At 35.6% G+C, this 18,219-nt stretch overlaps 1 protein-coding gene across 1 annotated transcript in view; it reads left to right on the top strand.

The window, feature by feature from the left end:
• MAP3K2 (mitogen-activated protein kinase kinase kinase 2) overlaps positions 1-18,219 on the top strand; it is a 90,603-nt gene that overhangs the window by 38,156 nt on the left and 34,228 nt on the right. Inside the window, exons 2-5 of the mRNA XM_086362192.1 lie at positions 10,776-10,844; positions 14,325-14,443; positions 15,079-15,119; positions 16,839-16,938. Of these exons, the coding sequence (XP_086218318.1) occupies positions 10,838-10,844; positions 14,325-14,443; positions 15,079-15,119; positions 16,839-16,938 (267 nt within the window). The 5' untranslated portion in view covers positions 10,776-10,837. The remainder of the gene's footprint in view (positions 1-10,775; positions 10,845-14,324; positions 14,444-15,078; positions 15,120-16,838; positions 16,939-18,219) is intronic.

Raw genomic sequence — 18,219 nt, 5'->3', positions numbered from 1 at the left:
TATTTGCAGCAACAAGAATAGACCTATAGATTATCATACTAAGTAAAGTCAGTCACATACAGAAACAAAAATATCGTATGATATTACTTACATGTGTAATCTAAAATATGACACAGATGAATCTGCTTACAAAACAGAAACAGACTCACAGATATAGAAAAATAGAAAGCAAGCTTGTTTACCAAAGGGTGGGAGAGGGATAAATTAGGAATTTGGAATTAACTGTTAGAAGCTTCTGTGTTTAAAATTAAAGTTGTAGCGCCAGTACTTTGACGACCTGATGTGAAGAGCCAACTCATTGGAAAAGGCCCTGATGCTGGGAAAGATAGAAGACAAAAGAGGAGGGTGACAGAGGATAACATCATTATCTCGGTGGACATGAATTTGAGCAACCTCTGGGAGATAGTGAAGGACAGGTAAGCCTGATGTGCTGCAGCCCATGGGGTTGCAAAGAGTCAGACACGACTTAACAGCAACAGCAATGTAAAAAATAGATAAAAAGCAAGGTGTAGTAGTACAGGGAATTCCAGTTGAGCTATTTCAACTCCTAAAAGATTTGTGAAAGTCCTAAAAGATGCTGTGAAAGTGCTATACTCAATATGTCAGCAAATCTGGAAAACTCAGCAGTGGCCACAGGACTGGAAAAGGCCAGTTTTCATTCCAATCCCAGAGAAAAGCAATGCCAGAGAAGGTTCACACTACCATACAATTGCACTCATGTCACACACTAGCAAAATAATGCTCAAAATTCTTCAAGCCAGGCTTCAGCAGTACGTGAACCGTGAACTTCCAGATGTTCAAACTGGATTTAGAAAAGGCATAGAAACCAGAGATCAAATTGCCAACATCTGCTGGATCATTGAAAAAGCAAGAGAGTTCCAGAAAAACATGTACTTTTGCTTTATTGACTATGCCAAAGTCTTTGACAGTGGATCACAACAAACTGCGGAAAATTCTTCAAGGGATAGGAATACCAGACCACCTGCCCTTCCTCCTGAGAAATCTGTATGCAGGTCAAGAAGCAACAGTTAGGACATGTTGGACATGGAACAGCAGACTGGTTCCAAACAGGAAAAGGAGTACGTCAAGGCTGTATATTGTCACCCTGCTTATTTAACTTATATGCAGAGTATTTCATGAAAAATGCTGGGCTGATGAAGCACAAGCTGGAATCAGGATTGCTGGGAGAAATATCAATAACCTCAGATACACAGATGACACCACTCTTATGGCAGAAAGCAAAGAAGAACTAAAGAGCCTCTTGATAAAGTGAAGGAAGAAAGTGAAAAAGTTGGGTTAAAGTTCAACACTCAGAAAACTAAGATCATGTCATCTGGTCCCATCACTTCATGGCAAATAGGTGGGGAAACAATGGAAACAGTGATAGACTTTATTTTTTTGGTCTCCAAAATCACTGCAGATGACGACTGCAGCCATGAAATTAAAAGACGCTCCTTGGAAGAAAAGCTATGACCAACCTAGACAGCATATTAAAAAGCAGAGACATACTTTGCCAACAAAGGTCCGTTTAGTCAAAGCTATGGTTTTTCCCGTAGTTATGTATGGATGTGAGAGTTGGACTATAAAGAAAGCTGAGTGCTGAAGAATCGATGCTTTTGAACTGTGATGTTGGAGAAGACTGTTGAAGAGTCCCTTGGACTACAAGGAGATCTAATCAGTCCATCCTGAAGGAAATTAGTCCTGTATATTCATTGGAAAGACTGATGCTGAAACTGAAACTCCGATACTTTGGCCACCTGATGAGAAGAACTGACTCATTTGAAAAGACCCTGATGCTGGGAGGGATTGGGGGCAGGAGGAGAAGGGGACGACAGAGGATGAGATGGTTGGATGGCATCACCGATTCGATGGACATGAGTTTGGGTAAACTCCGGGAGTTGGTGATGGACAGGGAAGCCTGGCATGCTGTGGTTCATGGGGTCACAAAGAGTTGAACGCGACTGAACTGAACTTATAGTATAGGGAACTATATTCAGTGTCCTGTAATAAACCATAATGAGAAAGAATATGAAAAAGAATATGTGTATAAATGTATAACAGAATCACTTTGCTGTACACCAGAAACTAACACAATGTAGTAAATCAACTGTACTTCAATAAGAAAATTTTTTTTTTAATTAAACAATAAAGAATATAGGGTTTTATATTTTGTTCATGCAGAGTAGCAGAGTGTTTCTCTGGTGTTTTAGGCAGTCCATATATTTGAATTCCCACCAGTTTTGTGGATTAAAAACTCATTACTAATATGTCTTTTATGCCAGTTAATAATCACTAGAACACACATGCACATTTTTATCATAGCATAAAAATAGGAGGATAGCAGAGACAGTAGTAACTGGAATGTAGACTTTCTGAAGAAATAATTCCTATACATATTCCAATTTCATCATTTGACCTGATAATGGCCTATATAGCCGTTTCTCTCTGGTGCAGGATCCAGTCTAGGTTTAGGAATGATCAAGTTGCTGTATCTCTTTACTCTCCTTGAATCTGCAACATTTTCATAGCCTTTCTTTGACTTTTATTTGATTGACATTTTGAGGAATGCCATCTCCGTTTTTGTTTAAATGCAATGTTTCTCATTTTGTCTGAGTTTTCTTTAATTATATTTAGGTTATACAGTCTCAGAAAGCTGCTTAGTTTATGCTGTTTCCTTCTCAGAGTATTAAACCTTGAGACACAGAATGTCCATCTGTCTTTTATATGTGATGCTAATCTTAATCACCTCATTAAGGAGTTGCCCAAATTCTCTGCTGTATACTTACTGACTACATTAGATTTGTTAGAGTGAAGATACCATAAACAAAGTGTAAAGCTAAGACATAGACCGTAGACCATAATGAACATATCCAACAGAGTTCTTGTATTTAAAATTTTTAAATGTGCAAAAGGCTTGTTAAATAGCCACTTTACAAAAGAGGATATCAGAATGGCCAGTAAACCAATGAAAATGGTTTTCAACATCATTAATCACCAGATAAGTGTAAATTAAAACTATAGTGATAAATACATTACACAGCCACCAGAATGACTGCTAGGGTTGGTGAGGATGTGGAAGAACTGGAACTCTCTTCCATTACTGATGAGAGTATCTGTGTTTAACACAGGCGCTTTGAAGAAATGTTCCTCCATAAGTGCTGAAGGTAATTATATGCATGTCTTGGAGATTTAGCAGTTCCCTCCTTGGATATATATCCAACAGAAATATGTGTGTATGTTTACTGAAAGGCATGTTCAAGAGGTTCATAGAGCTTTTATTTGTAATAGCCAGTAACTGGAGACAGCCTTCATGTCCACCAGTAGTAGAATGGGTGAATTAGTCGAGGTATAAGCTTATAATGGAATATTGCACAGTGATGAAAGTGAATAAAATACTTGTACAGAGTATGTTGAAGAATTCCAGAGACATAAGATATCAAGTGAAAATAGATACAGGCAGTTCCATGGTGGTCCAGTGGTTAGGGCTTCACGGGCTTTCACTGCCAAGGGCATGGGTTCAGCTCCTGGTCGGTGAGCTAAAATCCTGTAAATTGTGTAGCACAACCAAAAACATAAAATAAAAAAGAAAAATACAAAGAATATGTCTTGTATGTTTCAATTAGCATGAAATGTTAAAAGGCAAAACTAATCTATGGCAGTAAATGTCAAGATGAAGGTTCCCTTATGGGGTAATGGTGGCTGACAGGGGACAGGTACAAGGGAGTCTTCATGGGTCCTGGGAATGTCTATATTTTTATCTGTTGTGGTTATTTGGGTGAATGCATATGTAAAATGTATATTAAAAATGTGTGCCCTTTAGGTAAGTTCTGCAGGGTGGTAGGTAAAAAATGATGTTTATACCTCTGTTCCCTTCTAAGAGTTTTATACATTTAGCTTTTCCATTTTGTGTTTGATCCATGTTGAATTAATTTTTGTATAATGTGTGAGGTAGGAGTCTAACTTCTTGTTTTGGCGTGTGGATATCTAGTTGTCCAGTACCATTTATTGATGATTATTATTTCCCCATTCTCTTGGCACTCATTTAACTATGGATGTTGGAGTTTATTTCTGAACTCTCCCTTCTGTTTCACCAGTCTCCCTCCTTATTTCTGTACTCCCACTGCTTTGATTGCCATAACTTTGTAGTAATTTTTAAAATCAAGAGCGTGTGAGTCCTCCAACTTTATTTTTCTTTTTCACTATTGTTTTGGCTCTTCAGGGTCTCTTTTAGTTCCATATGCATTTAAATATCACTTTTTTCATTGCTGTAAAGAAAGGTCATTGGAATTTTGATAGAGATTACATTGAATCTGTAGGTGACTTTGAGAGTTTTACCATCTTAAAAACATTTCTTCCAATCCTTGAACATGGAATGTCTTTCCAGATACTTAGGTCTGTTGTAATGTTTTTCAGAAGCGTTTTATAGTTTTCAGTGTACAAGACTTGTTGTTGTTAAATATATTCCTAAGAATTATATTATTTTGATGGTAATATAAGTGGAATTTATTTGTAAATTTTAGTTCTATATTATTCATGGCTTGTGTGTAGAAATACAACTGATTTTTTAAAATTATTTTTTATTGAAGGATAATTGCTTTACAGAATTTTGTTGCTTTCTGTCAGACCTCAACTTGAATCAGACATAGGTTTACAACTGGTAATTTTAAATGTTGATCTTGTATCCTGCAACTGTGCTGACCTCTTTCATTAACCCTAATACTGTTTTTGTGAACTTAGATTTTCTGTATACAAGGTTGTCGTCTGCAAATAGGTATAGTTTTGCTTCTTATTGAGTCTGAATTCCTTTTATCAAATATTTCATTTTCTTGCCTCATTTTCTGACTAGGACTCTAGTACAATATTAAATAAGACTGGCAAGACTAGAATCCTTGTCTCTGATCTTAGGAGGCACATATCCAGTTTTTTATCATAAAATATGTTAGCTGCAGATTTTTCATGGTTGCCCTGATCAGCTGCAGGAAGCTCCCTTCTCTTCCTTATCTTCTGAGTAGGCAGTTGGATTTTGGCACTTGCATTTTCTTTGTCTATTGAGGTGATTATGTATCTTTCTTTTATCTGTATTTTATTACATTGATGTTGTATGCTGAATCCACCTTGCTTTTGTGGGATATATCCTATATGTTTCTGGTGTAGAATCCCTCTTTTTAATGTTCTGGATTAGATTTGTTAGTGTTTTGTTAGTATTTTTCTATATTCACAAAGTTATCAATCTGTAGTTTTCTCAAAATATCTTTGATTTGATTATCAGAGTAATCCTGGGTAATAAAATATTAATAATTGGTGGTAATTCTTCCTTAAATGCTTGAGCCATCTATCTGGGTTAGGACTTTTTATTTGTGAAAAGCTTTAAAATGTCTGATTCAGTCACTTTATTTCCTCCACGTGGTCTTATTCACTGATGTACAATTATTCATAGTGTTCGCTTTTCCTTTTTGTTTCTGTAAGGTTGGTAGTAATTCTCCTTTAATTCCTGAGTTTAGATATTTGAATCCTCCTCCTTTTTTTTTCTTGGTTAATCTTGCTAAAAATTTGTCAGTTTTTTTGATCTTTTCATGTAACCAACTTTTTGTTTCATTGATTTAAAAAATTTGTGAGTTTATTTTCTGGTTTGTTTCCATTTCTAATCCTTATTGTTTCTTTCCTTCTACTTGCTTTGGACTTAACATGCTCTTACATCTTTTAAGGTAGAAGTTTAGGTTACTGATTTGAGATCTTTCTTATTTTTTAATATAAACATTAACAGTTATAAATTTGTCTCTGATTTTTTGGGGAAGGGGCATGCTGTGTGGCTTGTGGGATCTTGCTTCGCTGACCAGGGATTGAACTCAACATTGAGAGAGTTGAGTCCTAACCACTGGACTACCAGCAAATTCCCAGCAGTTACAAGTTTACCTCTAAATTATACTTTAGATGCAGCTGATACTTTTCAGTATGTTTTAAAATTTTCATTCATTTCAAAGCATTTTCTAATTTTGCATGTTACTTCTTTTTTGTCTTATTAGTTCTTTAGGAGTGTGTTTAATTTTCATGTTTGTAAATCCCCCAGATTTCCTTCTGTTAACAATTTCTCATTTCATTGTTGTCAGGGAACATACATTGTGTATCTTTTTTCTTTTATTTCTATTCAATTATATTTTTATTCTCTTGACCAAAAGGAGGAAAAATCTGTTTGGCTTTATGGTTTGCCTTTTATGCATATGGTTGTCTAAAGTTCTATATTCAAAGTTATAAATTTCTACAGTTAGGAAAGGCTTGATAACATTTTGTTTTAATAGATATTTTATAAATATTCATGATTATGATTTACCTGTACTTTTTGTTGTCATTCCTGCACATTCATTTACTTATTTTTTGTCTTTTGAGCTTTTTCTTTTATACTGAAGTACTCTTGCCTAGAAAATCCCATGGATGGAAGAGCCTGGTAGGCTGCAGTCCATGGGGTCTCTAGGAGTCAGACACGACTGAGCGACTTCACTTTCCCTTTTCACTTTCATGCATTGGAGAAGGAAATGGCAACCCACTCCAGTGTTCTTGCCTGGAGAATCCCAGGGATGGGGGAGCCTGGTGGGCTGCCGTCAATGGGGTTGCACAGAGTGAACCCGACTTCAGTTGGGTCCGACCGACTGAAGCAACTTAGCAGCAGCAGCAGCATAGCCAATGAGGGCCTCCCTGGTGGCTCAGACAGTAAAGAATCTTCCTGCAATGCAGGAGACCTGAGTTGATCCCTGGGTTGGGAAGATCCCTTGGAGAAGGGAATGGTTACTCACTGCAGTATTCTTGGCTGGAGAATTCCATAAACAGAGGAGACTGGTGGGCGATAGTCCTTAGGGTCACAAAGAGTTGGACAAGACTAAGCGACTGACGGAGAAGGCAATGGCAACCCACTCCAGTACTCTTGCCTAGAAAATGGACGGAGGAAATGAAAATGCTTCTCCTGCCATGGACGGAGGAGCCTGGTAGGCTGCAGTCCATGGGGCTGCTAAGAGTCAAACACGACTGAGCGACTTCACTTTCACTTTACACTTTCATGCGTTGGAGGAGGAAATGGCAACCCACTCCAGCGTTCTTGCCTGGAGAATCCCAGGGACGGCGGGGCCTGGTGGGCTGCTGTCTATGGGGTCGCATAGAGTTGGACATGACTGAAGCGACTTAGCAGCAAGCGACTGACACATTCACTCAGTACTATAGCTGATTAACACTTTATAAGTTTCAGGTGGACAGCAAAGGGACTCACCTATACATGTACCATTCTCCCCCAAACTCCTCTCCCATCCAGGCTGCCACATAACATGGGGCAGATTTCCTTGTGCTACATTTGGACCTGCTTGGTTATCCATTTTAAATACAGCAGTGTGTACATGTCGATCCAAAACTCCCTAACTATTCCTTCCCCGAATTTTTCACCCCTGGCAACCATAAGTTTGTTCTCCAAGTCTGTGAGTCTATTTCTGTTTTGTAAATAAGTTCATTTGTATCGTTTCTTTTTAGATTCTGCATATAAGGGATGTCATATGATATTTCACCTTCTCTGTCTGACTTCACTCATTATGACAATATGTGGGTCCATCCATGTTTCTGCAAATGGCATTATTTCATTCTTTTCAATGATTGAGTGATATTCCATTGTATATATGAACCACATCTTCTGTATCCATTCCACTGTTGGTGGACATTTAGGTTGCTTCTGAGTCTTGGCTATTGTAAACAGTGCTGCAGTGAACATTGGGATGCATGTATCCTTTCAGACCATGCTTTTCTCTGGGGTATATGCCAAGAATATTTCTTAAATCTATTTATACTTACTGAGATAAGTTTTATTGCCTAACATGTGATCTGTCCTGGAAAATGTTCTACATGCATTTGAGAAAAATGTGTATTTTGCTCTTTTGGGGTTGAGTGTACTATAGATATGCTCTATATCTAAATAGAATTATTTTATCTATATAGCATATTATAGCATTACTTAAATCTTTAGTTTCTCATTGATATTTCTGTGTACTTGTTTATCCTTTATTGAAAATGAGGCATTGAAATCTCCAACTGTCCTACTTTAATTATTTCATATCTTTTTTCATGTATTTTGAGAGTCTGTTGTTACATGCATACATGTTTACAATTATGTATCTTGTTGATAAGTTGGCCATTTTTTCACTGTAGATATCCTTCGTTGCCATTAATAACCATTTTGTAATATATTCCATTTTTCTGCTAATAGTATAGCCTTTTGGCTACTGTTTGCATGGTATTTTTTAGTCTTTTAATCTATTTTGTGCTTGAATCTAAAATGTGTCTGCTGTAGATAGTATGTAGTTGTCAAGTTTTTTAACCTAGTCTGCTCATTTCTGCCTTTGTTCGTTCTGCTTACATATATATATATATATATATATAATTATGCAAAAGGGAAGATTACTTCTGCCATTTTTGCCAGGTGTGTTCTGTGTGTTTTATATCTTTCTTTGTTCCTCATTCCTTCATTAGTGCCTTCTTTTTGTTAAATAGATATTTTCTAGTGTGCTTTTTAATTCTCTTGTTTCTTTTGCCATTTAAATAAATGTGCACTTCAGTGGTTGACCTGGGGATTAAAATCAACATCTCAACCTACAACAATATAGTTTGAGTTAATACCACTTAATTATAGTGGCATACAAAACTTTCCTTCTGACTCCATCCCTTGTCTGTCTTTTGTGCTATTGTTGTTATATAAACTACATCTACATAATACACACCGAACAGCATGCTTATAATTATTGATTATGCAGTTTCTTTAAACTTGTCTATTAATTTCCTCCTGCTGCTTGTGTAAAAAAGAGTTACAGTAGACCTTGCTCCTTATCCTTGAAATAACTGCTTATGAGGCCTGCTCGTTGCTGGCATCTGAAAACTTGGATTTCAGGAGGGTTCCCACCCGCCTAACTGACACGAATGGCTTACTGTGCCTAAACTGCTTGTACAAACAATGTAGTTCGTGCTGAAGGGAATCTGGAATTTTGATACAGATCTAGTTAGTCTGACATTTGGGCTTCTTCAGGGTCGGTTTCTGTTGATTGCTTTTTCTCTGTGTATGGACCAATGTCTTTGTTTTTTTTTTTTTTCCTTGAAAACTGGACATTTAAAATATTTTAATGTACCACCTCTGGAAATCTGGTTCTTCTCCCTCCCCTGTATTTCTTTTGTTGTTATAGTTTGTTTGTTTAATGACATTTCAGAACTCATTTTTAAAGTCTGTATTCTGTTGTATGTGGTCCCTGAAGACTGCTCCTAGTTTAGTTGTCAGCTCGTGATTAGACACATTTCCTTAAATACTTGGAACCTTTAAGTCTCACAGTCTTTCAAGGGGTGTGTGTGTGTGTCAGGCATTTACAGTTTGGCCTCGTGCTTCACTTAATGCTGCACAAAGCCTCAAAGTTAGCCAGAGGTGAAAGGCCTTTCTTGACTGTGCAACAGCCTTGGGCGTTTGCATAACTTCTAGATTTCTAGGAATCTGTAGGAGATTTTCAGAGTTCCCTACTGACATCTCATTCCTCAGCTTTTCTAGAAAATTTTTTTCTTAATGTATTGCCTGCCCCAACTATTTTTTCCCCAACCTCTGACAGTTGAGATATGTAATGGTTGTCCTTGATTGATTTTCAGTAAATACCCCAAGCTCTTCGCGTTGGAAAAGCTTTAAGTCAGGTTAAATAAAGGCAGCCGTTCAAATGGGGGTCTATCAGCAAACCATTAGATAGGTCAAATATAATAATTTTGGGGGAATTCATTCTGCCTTCAGTGGCTGCCAGGCTGCTCATTTTCATGGGGACTTTGGGCTTGTTGGGGCTTTTTGTTTTGGGGCCACATTCTAGCATGTGGAATCTTAGTTCCCAGTTGTATGTATGTGCTCAGTTGTATCTAACTCTTTGTGACCCCACGGACTGTAGCCTGCCAGGCTTCTCTGTTTATAGAATTTCCCAGACAAGAATACTGGAGTGGGCTGCCATTTCCTATTCCAAGGGATCTTCCCAATGCAGGGATCAGACCTGCATCTCTTGATGTCTCCTGCTTTGGCAAGCGGATTCTTTACCACTGTGCCACCTAGGAGTCCCCTTAGTTCCCTGACCAGGGATCAAACCTGCACTCCTGCATTGCAAGTACAGAGTCTTAACCACTGGACTGTCTGGGAAATCTCTGGGCTTGTTGGTTTAAATTGCTAATTTGGAGCTGGAAGTAAAGGGTGGAAAGATAAGAATAGGGAAGGCCAAAACACCACAAGGCTTTCTGTTTTTATTGAGACTACAGAATTTCTTCCCAGATGGCCGCAAACTTTTGGTTAATTCCTTTGTGTTGATTCTGATAATTTTTTCTTTTATGGAGGAGAGAATTTTTGTAGGCTTTTACTACTTTATTGATATCCTCCTTTTTGTCTCTGAACATGACCTTTTCCATTCATCTTTATGTGCCTCTGCCTTGTGGGAGCTTGAGTTTATTCAATTATCTCTTAAGCTTTTTAACTGTCAACAATTGTTCCATTTTGTTTTGCTTTAGTTTAGATAGACAGGAATCTGAACAATATTGAAATAAATTTAATATGAAGTCATAATGATTTTTAGTTCATTCTCAATAATTGAATATCTGGGAAGAATAAGGCACTTTCCCCATAAAAATGTGTAAAAATATTAATATTGTACATTCTCATTAGTGGTACTTGTAGATTTTTTTTTTTTATGGCTCCCTCTTCTCTTCCTTCTTACTATTACCGTGTTCATTTTTTACCTCCTTAGGCCACAGAGAATGCTGATGGGAGAACCATTTCCCTAATTTCCAAGTAGTCAAGCTGATTGCCATGATGGGTGAGTTCCAACTAAAAGCATTTCTCATCTATAATTAAAGGATAATATGGGGTGGGGGCTTTCTCTGTGTGTATGATGAGCTTCTTAGGAAGAAATCTTATGATTTAGTAGGTTTATATAATGTTTTACATTTATTTACTTAATAGATTTTCGATTAAAGCACTTACTGTGTTGACTTTTACAGTTTTGGGATAACCAATTTGTGCAGGACATGATGTGGACATTCAAAATAAACTGTTAAGATGGATTGTGATTTTTTCTTTCTTTCTTTTATTTATTAATTTTTTTGGATTGTGATTTTCTTAGAGTCTGATGGCCAGATAAAGTTTTTGGTAAAGAAACCTGACTTTTAAAGATTGAGTAAAGGCTGAGGAATGAATTATTATATAATTACTCAGCAGTATAGTCGTATAGATAGACTAAAGAAAATAGCTGCATAAAAATAGTGAATCATAAAACTTTATAACAGAATCGAGGAGTAAATCATTGGTGCTCAAGGAGGATATGTTTTACAACTCTTGTGAGTTTTCTGTGGTGTCATATAATGTTAATGGAAAGGAAGGCCAAAGTATGGGAATGGATTGTGGGGTTAAGTTTATATATCTTTTTGTTTTCTTCTGTACTTTCTTTTTTCCCCCTCCTTTTCTCCTTGGAGTTGAGGGTTCCAATGTGAGGCAGGGATTAGACAGGGAAAAACTAGAAAGAAATGGAGCAAATGGCCCATCCTATCCTAATGGGGAAAAATAGACTGTGTAGTTGGAAGCTGAGGTTTTAAATTTAGACCAGTATCTTATACCAGTATCTTAATTCTGACATGTATTTGCCAATGTTTGTCTTTGTCACAGTGTTCCTATCCCTTGCTTAACAAAGATATTATTCAGTCTTATATGTATATACATGACATTAGAGCCAAAGAGCTTAAATTTGTCCATGTTCTTCACTGGAAGGGCTAGCACACATCAGTGTGTCTGTTGTGGTAAATGTGTAGGCAAAACCCCCACCTTCCTACTTTTTAAATTTCTCTTCCGTTTCCTCTTTTTGTAACGAGGAGTGCAGTGCCATCAGGTGGTCCAGATGCTCCACTTTTGTCACCTTCACCTCCAGTTCCAAATTGGAACTTTTACTGAATTCGTACCAGCTTTTCATTTTTGTTGCTCTCACCATAGTATGCAAAGTACAGTCATTGCTTAAAAACATTTACAGAGGTAGTCTCAAGAAACTGTGACTATTTAGAAGGATGCATCACAGATACTTGAATTTTAATTGAAGATTTTCTCCTGTAAATACTTTTTTAAGTATAATGAATGAACCATAAAAGCTAATAAATTAAGCATTTCTGATAAATCTTTTATTTGAAATTATTACCTCCCAAACATTTTCTGTGTTTGTGCTCAACAATGAAACGTCCTCTTAATGTGTGTCAGAAATTCACTGCTGCTTCTGTGTGACTCTTGGTCAGACTGTGGGATCCTCTGAGCAGCCTCTCTGCCACATAGAGCAACTCATGATCCTGTGATGTTTATAACCTGTCTAATCTTGCTGGTACCTGTAACCACCATAGAGATTCTTAATAGAGTAAAATGGTCTAGAATTGTTAGAGCAGTGCTTGTAGTATAAGTTCACCACTTTGCTTGATCCTTTGGGCATTTGTTAGCTTATATCTTATCAAAAGCAAGTTTCCTGTTGGGTACTTATGTAGCATCTGATTCTCCTTCAAACCAGAAAAAAGAAGGAACTCGGTTAAGTAACCCTTCATTTGTATGTCGTCTCCCTGAGAAGTTACTTTTATTCAGTGGCCCTCTCTACTTTTTTACATGTACAATGGCAAATGGTATTCATTTCTTTAAACTCAGTACATGTAATATACTGAGTATATATTACATGTACTGAGTTAATATATGTAAACGTGATAAGAGATTTAAGCCAAAGCCTTCCCAAGAATTTATTTTGGTGTTATAATATTAAACATGTAATGTTGAACATGAAATATGGTGAAAATGCCTAAATTCACATGCTTAAAGAAGAAAATAATTAGGACATAGATACGTGTAGGTATTAAAAGTTTTCCTCTCCCCAGTGTAGAATTACGGGTCTTACTTTTCATAAGAAAGTTATATCAGATAATTTCATTCCAGTTCATAGTATTTTCAGCTTATTCTTTTTCTAAGGAAGGATTTATATTTTATCAATAAATGACATAGTCTGGCTTGGACCCATATACAGCACACATGTTGTAATTACGTTATAGACCCATTTGGCTCAGTTACTGTTTGGCTAAGCTAATATTATGTAGAAATTATATTTCACAAACAATACTTCTTGAAGGATTAAAATTTTCTCTTGACCTGGAATTTGTTAACAAAACCTTTGGAGCCATAATTTTAATTTTAGTATGCAAGTAGTTTCACCATAGAACAGAATATATTGAGTGTTGTAAAAAAATTAAATGTTAGAGAAATAAGCAATTTGTGTGTTCAAAAGACTGATAAAGCCATTAACTTGCCAAATTCTTTTTAATGATCTCCCTTTACAGGATAAAGCATGTTTTAATTACTACTGCTGTGGAACATAAATTATTATTACCAAAAATGGTTACATTGTAAAATGTAAGCTGTAAAGTCCCTCAGTTCCTTTATTGACCAATTGTTGATTATCATTAGTAGAATTGATTTACTAGTGAAAAATCAATTAAATTGTCCAGAGATCATATAATTATCATTACTAGGATGCTCATGCTTATATAGTCTTAGAAAGAAATCTTTGGTATGTTTGGAAAAGATTAAAAGTTCATGGTTCATGATCGTTTCAGTTTTATGGATTCAGTACTTTTTTCTAAGAAGTGAATTTTTCTTGCATTGATACCTGTTAAGTTGTTAGTGGTTGAGGTCATTAGTCTGTTAATGTAGTCTTGTTGAACCTTATGGTAAAGATATTAAAAAAAAAAAACCACATCCAAATATCAGTAGCCCTTTATCTACAGATACAGCTTTTCTTTGTTTCTGACTTGAAGTACTGATGAAAGAGAAAAACTCTGAAAGGAATTCTGTATTTTAAACATACATGCTAAATAATGATAGTATTTAGAGAAAGGTATTTATTTTTTCCCCACTTGTTTTAATTAAGATTTTAGATGTCTTGTTGATGTTTTGTTTAGGAGTCATAGAAAAGAATTTGTTATAACAGGGTTGTTTTGACCCATATCCGAGGATGTTACATCAGGAGAAGAGTCAGGACTGTACTTGCCTTATAAATGTCTTGTGTGAACACCTAGTGTGAGGCAGGCGCTTGATATAGTACAGTTTTAATGTTATTTATGTTCAGTTTTTAAATAACTAAGCTTTTCTTTCACCAAAAAAACCAACGCAGGCCTTAAAAGTGTTCTAGATGCATTGAGTTGTATTATAAATTTTGTATTGATGTCTATGATAAATACATATTGAAATCACAGTTCTGTGTGTGTTTTATTTTTAAAATACCTAGATGATCAGCAAGCTTTGAACTCAATCATGCAAGATTTGGCTGTTCTTCATAAGGCCAGTCGACCAGCATTATCCTTACAGGAAACCAGAAAAACAAAGTCCTCATCACCAAAAAAGCAGGTATTTGTCTCAGTAATATTTTAGTAAATATGTATTTGTTCTGTGAATTATCTTCTTTGAATATCCTAATTGTATAGAGTACTTGTTTGAAGTGATTAGCTTTTATACTTTTGAATCAAGTATTTTGTTGTTTGTCATACATTTTTCTCTAAGGGTGTCAGTTTTTTTTTTTTAATGATAGTTTCATTTGTGGTAACTTCTCTCTAGAGTAGATACCTCATCCAATTCCTAAGGCATGTAACACACACAAATGGCTTTTACTTAAATAACTGACTATTCTCTGTATTTACAGATGAAGATAATTTTGATTCTCATACATGAAATTTATTTGGAACATCTAACATAGATAGTGGAAGTGTAGTATTCTGTATTGCTCTCTAACAGAATTAGTAAATGTCTCATACTGGGGATGCCATCACTAATAGATCTTGGTGCTCTTTCCTGTTGAGCCCAGGTTAAGCAACCTAATTCTCAACTCAGCTCTTTGGTAGAAACTGTCAGGTGATTGAAGTTGACACTGATTGAAATCTCCTTCCCCCTCTGCTCTATCTTAAATGAGTGACTAAAAAGAAAAGTGATTTAGAAATTCTGGGAATTTTATCTCATCTCTGACATGACTTATCATTTCATTACAGAATGATGTTCGAGTCAAATTTGAACACAGAGGAGAAAAAAGGTAAGGAAGGAAGCATTATATGTCAGTTCATTGATTTAATCAAATGCATGGCCTGCTTAAGATAGTAGAGGTTCTTTGTAGATTTTAATGTAGGTTCTCATGGCTTACAAATTGAGAATGGAATAGTCCTTGTTGGTAACTGTAATGTGTACTTGTACTTAAGATAGAGTCTATCAAATTTCAGGCTAAGCATCAGAAGTGAATCATGTTTTTACTTTGCAGTATTAGGAAATAAGTCAGGTCATTGTGTAATGCAGCTTTAAATATTACCATTTAAAAACATTTTTACTCAGTGGAAATTAAATATTTTTCTCCTTATAATTCTATCATCTCTTCAGATACTATACAGATTTTAGGTGTATGGATTTAAATTCACAATTTTGAGTATTCTGAAAAAACTTGAATCATTTGACCTTTATTAGTAACATTGAGAAAAGTGTTGGACTGGTGACTGTAAATTATTTAGCAAAGGTGGACGACTACCCTTCACCTGGGCGTTTGTATCTCAGTGGAATGGTGGAAATGGTCGCAGTGGTGGGTGGTTGACGACAGAATTGCTGACAAGACCTCGTAGATGTTAAAGAAGATAGAATTTTATTTCTATTATTAGTGTCTCATTAATGTAATGAAAGATCTATCCGTCTTAAGGATTTTAAAAAGCTTACAGATCATATAACCTGAAGATGTAAAAATGTTTTACACAGAGATTAAAAAAAAAAAAAGAGGTGGAGAGTCTTCCCTGGCGGTCCAGTGGTTAAGACTGCACTTCGAATGCGGGGACTGTGTATTTGATCCTGGTCAGGGAGCTAAGATCCTACATGCCTTAGGGCCAAAAAACCAAAACATAAACAGAAGCAATATTGTAACAAATTCAATAAGGACTTTAACAAATAAGTAAACTTAAAGAAAAGAAGGGAGTAGGGGATGCAGATACATCATATAAGTATTGTCCTGTCTACTTTTTCCTGTTTACAACTTTTATGGATATATTCTCAATTTTGTTATAGTTCATTGAGCACTGTTTATTGAGTACTTACTATATGCTGGGCTATAAAGGGAATAAAGTTAAGTGAAATATGCATGATCCCTCCTGTTACAAAACTTACAAGTCTAGTAGATAATCTCCAAGCTTAGAGGCATGGTCCCTAGGGGCAACACAAGTCAATCCTTTGTGAAATAAGAAGAAAATTCTAGGATTAAAAATTTTTAATTCTTTAAAAATATTTATTTGGGATGTGTATGCTTACGTGATATATATGTGTGTATGTGTGTTTGTGTGTGTGTGCATGCACATGCACTCAGAAATACTGAGTTGATAAGAGTTCAGAAATCAGAACTTGGATTCCCAGAGAACAACTTTATTCTTTTAACAGTTTCATCGTATGGCCATGATGTAGTTATTAATCACTTTCCAAAATGAACATTTTACATTGTTATTTAGTATTCTTATAAATAACAGTGCAAATTATAAACTGCAGAGTATTTTGAGTATTTCCTTTTTATAATTTTTATTAGGCTAGAACAGACTTCAGAGTTCTTGAACTTTGTGTTAAAATGTTAGTGCACCTGATCAGAAATGAGCCATTGTAATGTGTAAGTAAAGTGAATATTTATATTTTAACTTGATTTTGTATTTCTGTATTCAGGAGATAACTGTTACGATTAAGTTATTTAACTGTGCATAAGAAAATAAAATATATTAAAATTCTGTTTACATAGAATCCTTCAGTTCCCCAGACCAGTTAAACTGGAAGACCTGAGGTCTAAAGCTAAAATTGCCTTTGGACAGTCTATGGATCTGCATTATACCAATAATGAGGTAAACATGTGCACATTAACTTTCAAGTTCTTTTTTTGGAAAAATAGTGTGTTTATTTAAGAGATTGTTTTAGGATGATTGTGCTTTTATTTGGGCATCGATACAGATGTGCTATTTTAGAGGAATAAGATATCAGTAGTAAATTTTAACTCATTAAAATGCATTTTTTCATCGTGGAAGGTACTGAAAGGTGCTGCTGTGCAACAGTTGAGAATCTGTTAAAGGAGGAAATGCATGTATCGCCTAGAAGTTTGCTGCTTGTTTATGTTTTATTTTTGTTCTTTGTTCTTTATTGATGAACTCTGTCCTTTTCATACTGTATACTTTTCTACAGAGACAACAGGGCTTTGGTAGTTGGACAGTTTAGTTAAAGCTTAAAGGATTGCTTTCATACTGGTAAGGATGTGATTAGATTATGTTTGGGAGTCAGTATGTAATCTCAGGGGCTCACTATGACACTAAGGAGCTCTGTGTTCTGGGGAATCCCTTTTGAGCCTTCTGTAAAATTTGGATTGCAAATCTCTGAGATTTTTTTCAGATCCTGTGATCTCAGATCAAGATCTTGAGATTTAAAAATTTCTAGGGACAGTTTAGTTAATTGGTTAATTTATTTTCTTTTCCCTCTCAGAAATATCTGTTGAATTTGCAAGGCATGATGGTTATGATTTATGAATTGCAGCCCCTAGTGAATTTTATAGACTTGTAGTAGAGGTAGACAGTTAATAATTGAATTGTTTAAATATGTGAATTCTTTGAAGGAAATGCATAAAATATTATGATAAAGGATAAAGGCAAGGGCAGTATATGTCTTATTTAGTTAATAATAAGGAAGAGCTAAATGAGGTCGTAATACTTGATTGTTGAGATTTGAAGTATGATAAGCCAACCCTACAAAGAATTTGAGGGGAATAACATTCACGGTAGAGAGCAGCTTGAGAGCAGAGCGTACAGAGATCCTGGGAAGGAAAAGACTTGTGTGTCAGGAATAGAAAAAAATGTCAGTGGTAATGGAGTGACAGTGGGAAGTTTAGTAAAAATTAGAAAATGTGCAAGTACTTTGCAAATGTTAAAGCATTGTGCTAATAAAAATATTTGAAATATTAGATTTTCTAATGAATTACTGTCATTTTAAAGCAAGAGAACATGCAAATATGGCTTGTCTAAAGATATCACTCATAAAGTGGAAAGTATTTTGAATAAGTAAAAATCCGTATCCAAACAAACAGTGTTTCTGAACAAAGTGATGAGTACCATACTATAGTAATACCTTAAAATATCATT

The sequence above is a fragment of the Bos grunniens genome, chromosome 2 (genome assembly GCF_055505025.1).
Source record: "Bos grunniens cultivar Pamir isolate PY7600 chromosome 2, Bosgru_T2T1.0, whole genome shotgun sequence".
Classification (NCBI taxonomy): Eukaryota; Metazoa; Chordata; class Mammalia; order Artiodactyla; family Bovidae; genus Bos; species Bos grunniens.
Note: the sequence above shows the minus strand (reverse complement) of the source record. Positions and strands in the feature narration are given on the sequence as shown.